At 36.6% G+C, this 14,643-nt stretch overlaps 1 protein-coding gene across 2 annotated transcripts in view; it reads right to left on the minus strand.

The window, feature by feature from the left end:
- PARP8 (poly(ADP-ribose) polymerase family member 8) overlaps positions 1-14,643 on the minus strand; it is a 113,706-nt gene that overhangs the window by 48,415 nt on the left and 50,648 nt on the right. For both annotated transcript variants that reach the window (XR_008203176.1, XM_052670118.1), the window contains exons 3-7: positions 13,608-13,645; positions 8,457-8,546; positions 7,358-7,428; positions 5,069-5,146; positions 499-593 (exon numbers count right to left, since the gene is read on the minus strand). Coding sequence is in view for 1 of the 2 variants with exons in the window: in XM_052670118.1 (XP_052526078.1) it covers positions 499-593; positions 5,069-5,146; positions 7,358-7,428; positions 8,457-8,546; positions 13,608-13,645 (372 nt within the window). In the remaining variant the exon portion in view is untranslated. The remainder of the gene's footprint in view (positions 1-498; positions 594-5,068; positions 5,147-7,357; positions 7,429-8,456; positions 8,547-13,607; positions 13,646-14,643) is intronic.

Here is a 14,643-nt window from a genome sequence, read left to right on the forward strand (position 1 = left end):
TAGCCTCTTATTTTCTCATTACAGCAATAGAGAACATTTGATCACTCCTGTTTATATACAGCCTCTGACTCTTTTTCCGGACTAGACAAAGCCAACTCCTTCTCCCTTCCCCTAAGGACAATATTTACTAAATCTCTTATCATTCGTCTTGTCCACCTCCAGGGCAGAAGATAATATGACAGAGAAGGAGTTTAACAAGGGTTTAGAGTAATGCTGAATAGCATTTTTCAACAAATTACAACAGCCTTATCAGCTACCTACTGAACTGCAAAAGACAATGTTTTAGAACAGGCGTCCTGGGCCTGCTCTCAACATAGGCAGTTGTAAGAGTACTCAGCCATGAAACGAAGCCAAATCCAGCATTACTGTTAGCTATGAGAGCTCCTTTCTTTTGCCACAATACACAGAAATCATAGTTTTAGCTGTAGGGGTAAGTGTACATAGAACTCATTTTCCAAATTTTTAAAGGTTCCACAATAAAAACAGTAAATAACATACCTGAGAGATACTGCATTAGGTCCATAGATCTCTCTCACTGCTATCAAATCAGCTTCCAGCTGCGGGTGTTTATGAAGTTCTCCATCATAGCTAACCTATTGGAACAAAATAATCTAGGAGTTCTTATTCATTTCATTACTGGCATCTGATCTAGGCTCTTGAAAGTTCCCCCTGCAAAATATTTTCCATAGAGATTTCTTAACAAGCTCAGAAAGAACTTCCTTGATTAGCTGAAGCACTGAAGTGGTATAACTCCTCTAAGCAATAATATCATAATATAATATTGCTGAGAAGAAAAGCAGGCACCTCTGTATCAAAATATCAGAGGGTCCAACCCCTATTTGTGGAAGAGAAGATAGAAAGAACTCATTCCACTGTCCTGTCTTGTCCTGAGGGTTGTTCTGGATCTCTTAAAATTCTAAAACTGTAAAGCAGGAGAAGAATCAGATTTCCCCCACTTCGTCAGTCCAGAGTAGGAAAGGACAAGCTTTCCTCCATTTCTTGCCATGCTCTCATGTATTTTACAGGCAGAATGGCCTAGCCTCAGCAAGAGAAGCACTAGACTCTTCTATGCATTAAGTGCATATATATTACATTTTCAGTATATTATATATATTAGCATATATTACATTTTTTTAGCATATATTACATTTTCAGTCTGCATATGAGACCATCAGTGCAGTCAGATCAGATTGAAAAAGAAAAATAATTGATGAACACATTTTCATTTGAAGAATTTTTACCAAATAGGAACTGATGTAACACATATTTAGATATCGCACCAATTTTTTTCAAACTCCACATGAAAAGGACATATAGTTATATTGGTGTTTACACTATAAAACAAAAACTGTGAGCCTATCTAGCTAGGTTATGTGAAATAAAAAAAAATGTATATTCTTTTTCATAAGGACAAAAATCCTTATTAAGCTCATAAAAATCCTCTAAATGTCTACTTCTATTTTCTTGGTAATCAATCTGCCTGCTTCTGTTAATTCAATGCTATCTCTTTATACCAATTAGAATGATAATAATTTCACATAAGTTAATGAACTCTAGAGATATAGACAGATTCAGACATGAGAGTAGGATTTGGTCTGTACCTTTGCCAAAGTCAAAGAGTAAAGTGCTAATCTGTAATTTAGCCCTTCACACTCATAAATATATCCTTATATATGAATCCTGCTGAGAATTCCTGCTACGCAGAATCCTATCTAATTGCAGTACTGTTTCTTCAGTTCTCCCAGATCCAAATGCTCTTGCACCGCAGTTCTGATATCTGGAGCCACACTTGTCATTACGTATCTAATTAAATAAATTTCAACTGAATTAAAATAACAATTGACTGATCAACTGAATAATTTGATTAGAGCTGGTAGTCTTCAACTGTAAGGCACACAATTCATCAGCACAGCATATGCAATTACTTACAGATATCAGTGATATTCCCAACCAGAAAGGTTTAAGCCAATCATCCTTGTTCTGTTTGGGAAGACATGTCAGGACAATTTCCCCCACACACAAGCAAGGGAACAAAACTTTTTTTTTTTTCTTCCCCAAAGATGAATTCTTTCAGGATGTATCAATAATGTCCTGCTTCCAAAGAGGGCACAGCAATGATTTCTAAAATTGTGACTGTGGCTCACCTACCACTTTACTGCACTTAATACCTACATTTTTAACCATTCTAATGTACTAGTAGTAATGAAATCCAAACAGAATGCTATGCAGAACAATGAACTGCTCAGCATAATGCTTTCTGCCATCTATTTTCTGATAGTAAGAGGTAATGAATTCCAAAAGAAAACAAAGAAGTGTCCTAGCAAACTGTTAGATCACAGTGTGGTTATTTTCCATCCCTGAATCAGTGCTACGGACATGCTAATGTATGCAGAGGAGACTGCCAAAGTTTAGTATATCTAAATTTGCAAGTATGTTCTGTAGCTAAACACAAAAGAGAAAAAAAGAACCAGTCAGTAGTGCTACTGTTCCAAACTCCTATTCTCTATTGCAAGTGTAGAAGCTAAAGATTCAAAGTGAGAATTAACAGAGTCAAAGTGAAAAAAAAGGTTAAAAAAATCTGATAACTTTGCAGTGTCAGAAGGGTCTGTGTTTAGAAAGTCTCAGTTTTAATCTGAGATCTGATTCAGACTATTTTGTCCCATATAATGACAAAAGGTTGCATTTTTAAAGGAGATTAGGTGATTTACAGACCTAAATCCCATTGAAAATCAATAAGATTTAGGCTATTGAATCACTTAGCTACTTTAAAGTCCTTACTCATTAAATCCTTAGGGAGGATTACATGCAGGTGCCTAGGAAGCAGATACAAGCATTTAATTCATGACCAAAAGGTCGTATCATGTTTTCACTGCCCATCAAGTGCCATTTCACATTTTCTAAGCTTCTTGGTTCATCATCAGTTGCTCCTTGTCTTTCCAGCTAAAACCATTTAGAAATGTTAGAATTAACCTGTAACAATCTTTTCCAGCTGCGTTGCACACAATTTACATTGGCTTCTATTCCCTCTGATTGCCGCAGTCAATGTTTTTGTCCCCTCTCTCTATGGCCACAGCAACCACTTCTCTCAAATAAAGGAGCTTATCTTACTTGTTCCCCAAATACATAGTCAATTACTTAGTCTTTCCTCATATTACTGAATCCCAGTACCTGTTATGATCATTTAATAACTCTCTAAACTCACCTCATTTGGACAGGATTCTTTTAATTCTCCAGGAACTTAGTTCAGTAATGGCTTTTTATCTGTTTTGTAAGTCATCAATCACTTCAGTCTACAGATTTTCCTTAGAATGCCATTTTCTTGGCCAAGAAACATTAAATTAAACATTTCTTTTTTTTAGGTTTCTTTAAATATATTTTTGATGATTTCTTTGGTTTCTTGTCATTGCTTTCGCTTTGTTCTCCTTATATTGTTTTTGGAGTTTTCTATACTGTAGACATTCACAATCACTTACTACCTTTTTTTAATTGCCAATTTAATTGTAATTTTACTGCTTTTTTTGGTCTGTTGCAATTTCTTCAATTAAATAAACTGCCTCAAAAAAACCGGACGATTCAATGTAATGTAATTCTAACCTACAAATTTATAATATAAGGCAACTGAATTCTGACTAGTAGTTGCTACTGAAAAGCTCTTTTACATCTTACAAAATTATTTACTGCTTTCTGAGTATATATCTCATACGCACAAGCAAGTCATCCTATATCAGGTGTAGTTGTGCTGGTTCAAGAAGTGAGCACTTCCAGCTGTTTGCTGGCTTTTACTTCACCGAGGTTAATGCTCTTTCTGCAAAGTTTAAAAATGAAGCCAGTACACATAACTCATCACTACAGGGCAAAATCAGAAGATTCTTCCTCGCAGGCAGATTAAAATCAGCCTCTGCAAAGGAATGCGTGTACACAGCCCTCTCCAGTGCTCTGCAGGGTGCAGGAACAGGCAGTGGAAGTGAGGCAACTGCTGCAGTCATTTCTAAAGTGAACACGAGTCCACACTCCCTGATAGTTGCTTTCTGTCACTAAAAATACATTCTTTCATTACCAGTTTCAGAATCACTCTTCACAGATTTTTAGGGGTGAGCTTTCTTTACAGCAAACGTACAGAGCCTTAGCTTGCGTTTCGCCTGGAGAACAGGCTCAGTGGTGCCCTGCTCATCAGTATGCTGCACAGTCCGCTCCAAACCAAAGCAGCCGGCGCTGCTGACGCACACCTGCAGCCTCTCCTCTCTGCTCTGAGGGCATGGATGGCTTCAGCCTTCAGGCAGAGGCAATGATGACTTTCACAAATATCGGCCATAATTCCTTAATATGTCCATTGAAACAAACAGTTCTAACAACGTAGGGGAGGAATTATTTCTCTGAGGTAATCTTTAGAATAAAAAGGTAAGAAAAATCTGAATACAGAGTCTAGCAGCATGAAGCATTCTGTTGACAATGCAGAAGGTAAAGATATAAAGAGATTTTATTTCTCAATACATCAGAGGATGTAATAATAACTAATTCTACTAAAGGAAGAAGGAGGAAAGGCAGAAAGGTACATTCACCTAAAAATATGCAGCATTTTCTGAGGTGAATTTAACTGCAGAGCTAAGAAAAAATGATAGAGTGTTGCCTAGATCAAAATTGTTTTCAAATAACCATTTTTACCATTAAATTGCAGTGCTCTTGATTTTACAAAATGGCAACCCTCCAGCAGGAAACAGATTTGGATCCATCCTGACTTCTCATTTATATAAATAATCAGATAAGCTGTAAAGAGTAAATACCTATTTCCAGGAAATAAGCAACTGGCTTCTATTTTCAAACACCCTCAAGAACAGTTGGATTTTCTGTTCCTACAGTTTTACAGATGTAAATGAGCTCACTTTAAGTTTGACACAAATACACAATATATCATTCAATACTTTAAAATACTATGTACACATACAAGTCACATTCTATTTTGTATTGAATATACATACAAAATCAGTTATCAAAGATATGTAAAGGAATGAACCATGGAAGGTTTCAAGTATCCATTTCTCGAAACTTTTGCAAAAATATCCTCAATTACCTGTCCTCCATAATAAAATTCCTCAGAATCATTATCTCCTTCAGAGTCTTCTTCAAGTGTGCTGTTGTGCTGTGACTCCTTAATTAAAAAGGAAAGTTAACAATGACATAAGCAATATGTCTGTCTTGCATTTAATGTTCTGAGTACAATAATTACGTTTTTATAAGTAAGTTGTACACAGCTTTAGGAAAAGACACTTCAGTATCATTTTTCCCAAGGTGTACAGTGGGCCTATTTTAAGAACAGTGAAATAGCAAACAAAGCCTGCACGTACTAGCAGTGCACAAAAAAACACCATGGAAATAGATCAGAGAAACAATACTTTGTCTGAGTGTAGACACAGTGTGGTATTTTAGGGAACTGGTGAATTCAGTAGGATATTCAGAGCTACTTCACTTTCTGCTTCTGCTAAACAAAGCATAATTTACCCACCAATAGAGGTTCTGGACTTAATTCGTTTAGCATTTTACTGATCTAATAAAGTTTTAATTTACTTTATTCTGGTAAATCAATTCTAATAGTTTAAGGAAATAATTCAAGCCCAACCATGAGATTTTTTAAGTTCCCTCATGTAAAAAGCTCTGACACACCACTGTTTAGTTACTATTTTTTAACAAAAGTACCAGCCTGTTGCCAAGAAAGTTAAATCTTAATTTTCTGACCAGCTCTACTCCAAGATTCGGAAAATTAAGGATTAAAAAGTAATATGCTTACCCAAGTAAAACTTACCATAATTGGGTTCTCTGTGAATAATTGCACTCAAGTAAATAGAACTGCTCATGGTACAGACTGCAACTCAGCATGAGCTACAGTGTTGTATTCTGCTTCTTACTAATGGAGCCCTCATTTATAATTACGTAATTACTTGAAAATATTATTAATACTGTTTCCCACAATCCATCTGTTATTTCTAGGCCCTCTGTTGACAAGAACCCCCTAAAAAAACCTGATAAAACCACAACACCTCATTTAAATCCAAACACAATGTACTTATTGCATATTTTGTATTTATGTCCTACACAGAACTGTCACAATGGAATAGAAATCAGATCTATGAATCACAGTAGAGAAAGTATGTTTAAATTCCATATATTTGTAAACATCACCAATTTCTATGGCCAGACAATCTAATCCCATCTCCTTATCTTTACCTCTAAATTCCTGCTCTGGATACTGCATACGCACATAGAAGAAAAACTGTATTTCAGACAATTTCACAGCAATTTTCTGAGACGAGGCATAAAAATTGTATTTGCTTTTGCTTTACTGAAAAGAAACAAAGTGACTTCAGTTGTATTTGTTTAACAATAACCCTTGCTCAAGGGGAAGTCTGTATTCAAACAGAACCCAATTGAAGAAGTTTCAATACAAAGTAAAGAGAAATGAAACTCTCATAGGAGAGTAATGACAAACCCATCCTGTCCTAACCTGAACCTCTAACTGCCTAGCCAAAAGAAATGGTCAGTGTTAGAGACTTATTTAAAGGCTCTTTCAGTACTTTCATACTTAACTACTTTGTTCAATCTAAAAAAAAAAATAATTAATAATTCTTACTGCATTTTAATTTCTAATGTTTACAGAGCACTGAAAACAATTATGAAGTGACACAGGCAAAAAAACTTCCATTGCAGCCTTTGAAATCAAATCAGGTTAAATTGACTGAAAAAAAAAAAAAAAAAACCAGCAAATAAACAAACAAAAAAACAAAACAAAAAAAAAAAAAAACAAAAAAAAAAAACAAAAAAAACCCCCCACCACACCCATTATCAAAACTGACCTTTTCCATGATCAAATACAGATCAGAATCTTAAAGCAGTAGTCAGAAAACAAGTATTGCAAACCCAGAAACCAAACTTATCAGAGAAAGTATTTAAGTTAAGCTCTTGAATTCTTGGCACAGTACTCATTCTCAGGCTTGGCATGGAAGCCTATGTGGCACTTTCTTTGAATCCTTAACACTGTCAGCCTCTGAAGACCTCATTCTATTGTCATTTCTTTCTTAATATCATCTCAGAGAGATTGGTTAGAGGCCCATGCCAGAGGCTTGACTGACAAGGCTTCAGCTTCAGTTTCAGATACTAACAGTGAACGTTGTCAGGGAAAGCTCCAGAGACGCCAGCTGGAGTGCTGTACACCACAGCAGTAGCCTAAGTGAATTAAGATACTTCTAAAATACATGTATCAACAATCTGAGTAAGCATACATTTGATAGAAATTCTAAGTCAGGCATTCCAGTTTTCTCTCATTTCTTAAAATACCTGTTAAAATACACATATAAGAAGTACATACCTCTCCGTTCTCCCTCTGTAATTTTGCTTTAATGGATAAGCAATAGTTGACATCGCTGGTTTTTCTTAATTCTTAAGAGAAAAGGGAAAACAGGGAACATCTGTGAAAAACGTGAAATAATTTTGCATATGCCAACTCAAAATACTTAGTTGAAATAAATGGTGTGCATAAGGAACATAAAGATATGGGCACGATGGGCACCAAATTGCTTACAACCATCTGAAATAAAGAAGCCCATACATTTCAGAAATCTTATGGAGTCAAATAAAATTCAGCTAGTCTATCCAGAAGATTTGTTTTGCTCAATCAATTTACATTTTTGTGTAAAAAGGAGCAAGATCAAAATTCCCTACCAAAATTTTAATCAGATTGTTTTCTATTCAAAAAATAAGCTATGTAATAATAATAATAAACATAATAATCCCATCTGAGCAACTGTCAGAATTTAGACTGCTCCACACAATTTCTCCTACAATCTGAAATCATCAAGGAATTTAGCTGATAAAACCTAAGAAGCCTCTAAGAAATGTGCACAGATCTTACTAATACATAGTATCTAAGTGTCTAGACTTCTGCCAAGATCTGCCATTTTACTTGTTAGCTACTTCTGAAAAGTATGGAAATAATTTCAAATGAAATAATTTCATTGGAATTATATTTTTTCTACAGTCTCATTTTGTCAACCATTTTGCATGAAATTTTTTGAAGTAATTCTCTAGAGGCAATGATAGTTACAGACTGTTTCACTCCCAGTGGTGAAGATTTCATAGAGTTTTAAGCAAGAGAGCATAAAAATATATAACTAAGAAGTATTAAGCACATCTAACTATTCAAGGAAAATTGCTTTAGTACAGACTGCAAGACACTAAAAGAATAAAATACATTCTGCCTACACAATTGTGTAGATCCATAAAAGAAGCATTTTAATTTATTAAATTCTGAAATGTAGGACAATTCACTACAGTAAGCCCATGAGGAACTAGCAAACTTCAACTGCATCCATTAACACATCTATTTAAGTAGAGGCAACATCTTGTCCTCCTTCACAAAGCATCTTCTTTACTAAGAACTTAGTAAAATCATCAGGATGTAAGATTACCTGTAGCAATTTGATGGAAAATTACTGGAATTGGCTCTGTTGTAACTAATACATCTTCGTCATTATCAGAACTGGAAACGTAAGTGTTATCTATAAAAGAAAAACACCTTGTATGTTGAAGGCCCATGGTGCTTTGCCAACCCTTTCCCTCATCATCCATCCCACCCTTTTGTCATAAGGTACCACCTTGCCAGTGACTAAAGAAGGCCAGCATACATCTCCTGGTGTGTTTTCTCTAATGAGATTGCTGACAAAAAGAAAAATATCAAAAAAGATGGAAGATTGAGACCCATATTTTATACAAGCAAACCCCAGGATTCCAATGTCACAGTTTTCAGGAAGTGTATCAAGCAATGCTCAGAACTGTTCTATCAAGGCTAATGGGGGTTTGAGTGAAGCTTTTCCAAAATGAAGAGTTCTTCAGGGCTTTTTATCATGCCTGACATCAACACCCACACATGCAGAGTGAGTTTATGAGCACAGTATTCACAGATGCCTGTGCCTCGTGTTAGCTAGTCTCAAGAAGCATGTCTGAATTATCTTCTAATCAACGGAGAACATCTTCTTTACAAGATTCAGGAAAAAGAAAGTCTTAGGTATGTATACGAATATGGAAATTATATTCTAAGCTTCCTCATAAAATGTGAGGTTAGGCTGTGTTTTTATTTCATTTCCAACTAAACAGAAGAGGAGCAGCAAGGTTTCAGGTAGTACCTGCAGAAGCTGATTTTGCAAGAATTGTTGAAGTGCCTATGAAGGAACTAAGATTTTATTTTCTAATGACATGGGTTGAAATAGACTTTGCACTTTATTGCAAAAAGATTGACAATTAGGACTATCATAGATAGAGAAGTAACAGAACTGAAACAAGAGCTATCACCACTTTGAACACCCTGGTCACATCAGTGAAGAGCATAATCTTGCATACAATTGTAAGCATACTACTGCAATCTGGGTCTCAAAGCCTTGGAGTGCTTTCAATGGAACGCTAGAAATGTTAGCATTAATTTATCAGTAAATTCAGCAGTATTGTCCCTCGCACTACAGTGGTTCCTAGAAGCCTGCATTAAGACTCTGGGGTTTCCATAGCTGCCATGCTGCCGCTCGTAGGTGGGGCTTTCCCATTCTGTGGGACTGTGAATCAGCCTTTCTGCCACTTTCACACACCTGCTGCATCTGGTGCAGTCCCACACTCTCTCCTGCTTCTACTTTGTGTTCATCAGAGGTAATGTGGGTCATCGGAGCACAGTGCAGCAGATACACCCTGTGAGCAGCTAAGTGCTCCAGGAGGCTGGCACTTTTCCCTGAGCACCACACTCAAGCAGGCACAGCAACCTGCTCCATCTGCTCAGTCGGCATCTGCTCTGCAGTTGGCACAGCACACTGAGCACAAAAGGGGGCCCCTCCAGCCATCGGTCAGCTTTCACTCCTGCTGCTCTTGTCTGTGGGGAGGACAGGTTGTAACTGTGTGTTCAGGGCAGCTGCACCTTACCCTCCCCATGCCCACTGCCTTGCCTCCATCTGCATGCACACCTCACTGTCATTGCTTCAGTCCCTGCATAAAACATAGAACACAGAATTGCTCAAATTGGAAAAGATCTTAAAGATCATCAAATCCAACCACAACCTCTGGATATGAAACTTATGCCCGTTCTTTTCTAAAGCTGGGGAATAACTTACTGCTGTGTAGTGTAACGAGCAGGAATAACTGAGATCATAACTTGATTCTAAATAAATGTACCCAGAACTGTATAGATGGGTGGGGGAGTGGAAATCCACGTGCTAGAATTTATAGCTATATGAAATAGTAGGTAATACAACAATCTGTGCTGTAGTAAATATACCAAAATATACATATATGGAAAAAAAGACAACTCAATTAAAGTTGTATTGATTTTAATTACATTTTTATGTCCACTGATTGTCACTCATTCTTGGCAGCTGCATAGTATGTTTCACTCACTGCCAAGCTTTTGTTTTTCTTTTCTACTTGGCAACCGCTACTACTTTTTTTTACATTTGTGTTTGTTTTGTCTTGTTTTTTTTTTTTTTTTTTCCTTTTGTCTAATGAAATTTGAAATTAAGATACTGGTTTTCATTTGCTTTCTGGAGGATCCCATAGGCAGTGTCTGCCTGAATCTAATTCAGAGAGGCAACAAACCAATCACTACCAAGTGGGTTGTCTCCACCTCTGCTAAAGTCTAACATGGTCTAAGAAAGGGATGATTCTGTTAACATATCTATAATCCAGAAATAACTCAGATAAAAGACTGCATCAGTTCTAAAAGTTTATGGCAGCCAGCAAGTATCAGTCAGAAAACATATTCATTAGCAAAATGCTTGCTGCTGCAATTGTTCTCACACGAGTCATGATCCACTCTTATTAATGGGACTTCAGTCTTCTCACTGATAGTATATTCTACAACTGTTCCTAAGGAGCATTATTTTTCCTCACTTTTTTCAATGTTATGAGAAAACGGTTACCAAGGTATTTTGCTGGAACTGTTATTACCCTACCTCTGAAGTTTTCAGTGATATTTTCACATTTTCAGCAATGTATAACTCTCAGACATTACTGTGTCAGCACTCTCATTAACTTCTTCAGCATGCCTCTGTGAGCGTATTTTTAGCTTTCACTCGCAATTATGAAACTTTCAAGCACTTTTCATTATTGAAAGTTGTCATGTCATGTTATGGTTCCCACAGGTATGATTTAATGTTCAGCTGTTTGTAATCTTTTGATGCCTTATGAATCAATTCAGCGATAGCTACACACTGTTATCAATGCCAACACGGTGATGTGTAACAGCAATGCAGGGAACTATACATTGTACCCACAGGTCTTACAGTATCCAAGATTTATTTGTGGGGTCACTTTTGGCTGAATGAACATTTGTAAGGCTAAATTTTTTTCTCTTTCCGTATATTGATCATATAAATTAGCAACTTATCTTATGATCAACTGACAGTTTTCTCCCAGATTTCATCTCCTGGATTTCAAAGCTTTATCCACTGTGTACTACATACCTTTAATCTCCAAATGATACAACTTTGATATAGCTACACACTAATGGGCTTAAACCTTGATCTGCAGAGACTTATCCTATAAGAAATGTAATCTAATGAGCACATGCTGCTCTGAACTCCAGCAACTAGTAACAATGCTTAAAATCATCTTTGAGTTGAGGACACCAGCACAGAGCTTCCCAGGGTGGACACCATTACATTCAGATGTGTCTCTGAAACATCCCTAAAAATACATACCAGAAAAGAGGAGAGCCACGATCAGCTGTAATGTTAACTTAAAGATTTAATACAAAGAGAAGAGAATCTGGCTTACCAAATCACATTGCCTATTTTTAGGATCAAAGCTGAAAAACAGCGAAGTGTCATTATTATTCCTAATTCACTAAGCACCTCTTCATTGTAGAGCAGGTATACGTATCGCAAAAGCTTGAGATAGAAATAAAATCAGCTCTTCCCAAGGGTTGAAAGGTTAGATTTCAATCAATAAACATGCACAGCTGGTTCAGTCCTCCTCACCAAGTTAACTATAGTGTAAAATGAACAAATTCTAGTTGGCACTAATATACAGGGAGCAATGGTAAACAATATTTATTAGGTTTTAGGGCCAAACTAATTCAGACCTGTAGACCACTGGGGCATACTGCAAGCAGCACCTGGTAAGGGAGGTTTGAGGTCTGTCAAACAGAAGAGCTTGCCAGGAGATTAAATCTTGTTTGCCATGGGAGCAATTGCTGGTTCAGTGCTCTGGAATGTCATTTAGTTTAGAGATTCCTAGGAATAAAGTTCTGCAACCTCAAAACAGCCTAATCACTGAAATGAATAAATCAACTCCTTAACAAAACTAACCATTAACATTAACTATTTGTCTCTTTTCATTGTCAGAGTAATCAAGTGACTAATTAATTTATGAACATGACTGTGTAATTTATGAATCTAACTTTCTGCACCACCTGCTGAACAGGTCATCATTTCTAGCAATTTTTCCTCCAGTTGTTACTAGTGAAAACAAAAAATTATCTCTCATAAAGGTTATGAGTGTTCTTACACAAAATCTGTAGTATTTATCATCACTACTGACAGTAATTTCTCTCTCTGCCTCTGCTTCAAACACTGGTGTTTTGAACAGGCATAGTTTGCTGCTGATTAACAATGAAGAAGATGAAGACATTGCTACTTCAGAGATTGTAAAAGAAAAAAGAAATATTCTTTTTAGACATATTACAGAGATATTACGGAAAATAATCAAAAAAGGACACAGGCTTTCATACCATTCATAGTATTAACGTTATTAAATACTCCCAGGTACAAAATACACAACGTGGTGCAATCTTGCACTTGTTACTGTGGACCACTACTTGCACAGTGCCTGTCTGCCCTCATCCCTGCTTTACTCTTCAATTGCTGCTTGTGTAGACTATCTGCCATGAGAATCTACCTATAAAGTAGCTGTGCAGGCTGTCTGTGAAGGAAATAGTGAAAATAATTAAGCTGCCAATCAGCTTCTACTCTTGGCCAGCTGCGTTTTATACAGGTGATTTACCTGTCTAGGCTGGCCACATGGTTACACAAACTCTTTTGCCAGCTCAGCTCAGGGTGAAGCAGAGAGGCAGGACCGAGCAGCTGGGAACAGCTTTGCAAGCTTACATTACCAAAGACATACCCACACATAAGCCCTTGGCTCCAGCAGACTCTGAGAAGCATCAGTGCACAGTTCGCAGGCTTAACTTTAAGAACATGAGTAGTCTCATTAAGGTTTAATACACTGAAGTGCTTTGCTGGCCCCATGCCAGACTGCTCAGCCTCCTGAAGGATCAAGCTTTATCTACCATGCCAAAGAAGAGTCGGGCACTTTCTCGCTCCTCTATCAATGTTGGCTCCAAACACAAGAAGCATCACACGCTCTGGTCTCAGGGAACCTGTGAACCAGGTTTTCTCACCCTGACCCAGTTGATAAATGATGCCTGAAAAGGAGAAATGACTGTGAAAATTATCTAACTAATGGGAAGTGATTAGCCCAAGGATGCACCTGGAACACATTAACACTCTTTCAAATATTCTCATATGAATACTGTAAGTTATAATAACACATATACATATGTCATGAACAAGAATGTTGCACTGTACCTGGGTAGTCCTCAGAGACGTGCACTGAATAGGATACACTGTAAAAAAAAAAAAAAAAAAAAAAAAAAAAAAAAAAAAAAAAAAAAAGAAGAAGAAAGAAACAACAGAATTAATAATTACAATAACTGCTGAGGTAAAATTTTTTTTTCCTGCTCCTCTGTTATCCTGTGTTTATTTATAGAATCCCGATGGTTTCCAGAACAGAAGCTAACAGCTTTTTTGATGGCTTTTGAAGTGCTCAGCTAAGAAAAAGTGTCATGCCCATTCTAAAAGTTTACTCTGCTGAACTGGCACATCCTGATTTCAACCTTCTTAAAAAGAATATTAAGACTGTATTATTTTTACTTCAGAGTGATATTTCACCATGTGTGTTTGCCTAAATAAACAAATAAATAAAAAGTTGCTCTGTGAACACCATATATAGAAAAGCCCAGCTTTCTCTGCAGTTGTTTGTGAGCTTTACTCAAAGCCCAGCCTGAAGCCTTTTGTGCATCAGGGTACCTCTTTACATTTCTGTTACACTCAGTAAGAGAACTGTAGCAGGCTCTGTATTGCTTAGGCTCCTTCCTCTCAACAAAACACCACATTTATAAGACTTGTGGCAATCCTATTTGACACCTATATCTCTCTGTCAAGCTGAGTTCAATTCAAATTTAAAAGAGCTTCAGTCACATTAGTGTCTTCACCACACATAGATTATTTGAATCTGTTTCTCCAGAAAACAGATACACAAAGACTGTTCTCATCTCTTACCTAGGTCCATGTGTGCCTTCCATAAGGCTCACTAAATTCACTGCCCCTTTGATTTTTTATTTTTTTTTAAGGTTAATGTACATCTTCATTTAAATTAAAAAAAAAAAAAAAAAAAAATCAATTCTACAACATGCTGAAAGCTTTCTGCTGTATAATTCATATTCTTCCCATCTCTGAATTCTATAAATTGTATGTATCAACATACACATTTAAATAATTCATGATGCATGTTCATGTCTGTAGTGAATTAAGGAGACAGACAAAGACAGAATGGCACAGTTCT

Source organism: Tympanuchus pallidicinctus, unplaced genomic scaffold (genome assembly GCF_026119805.1).
Source record: "Tympanuchus pallidicinctus isolate F22 unplaced genomic scaffold, pur_lepc_1.0 scaffold9, whole genome shotgun sequence".
Classification (NCBI taxonomy): Eukaryota; Metazoa; Chordata; class Aves; order Galliformes; family Phasianidae; genus Tympanuchus; species Tympanuchus pallidicinctus.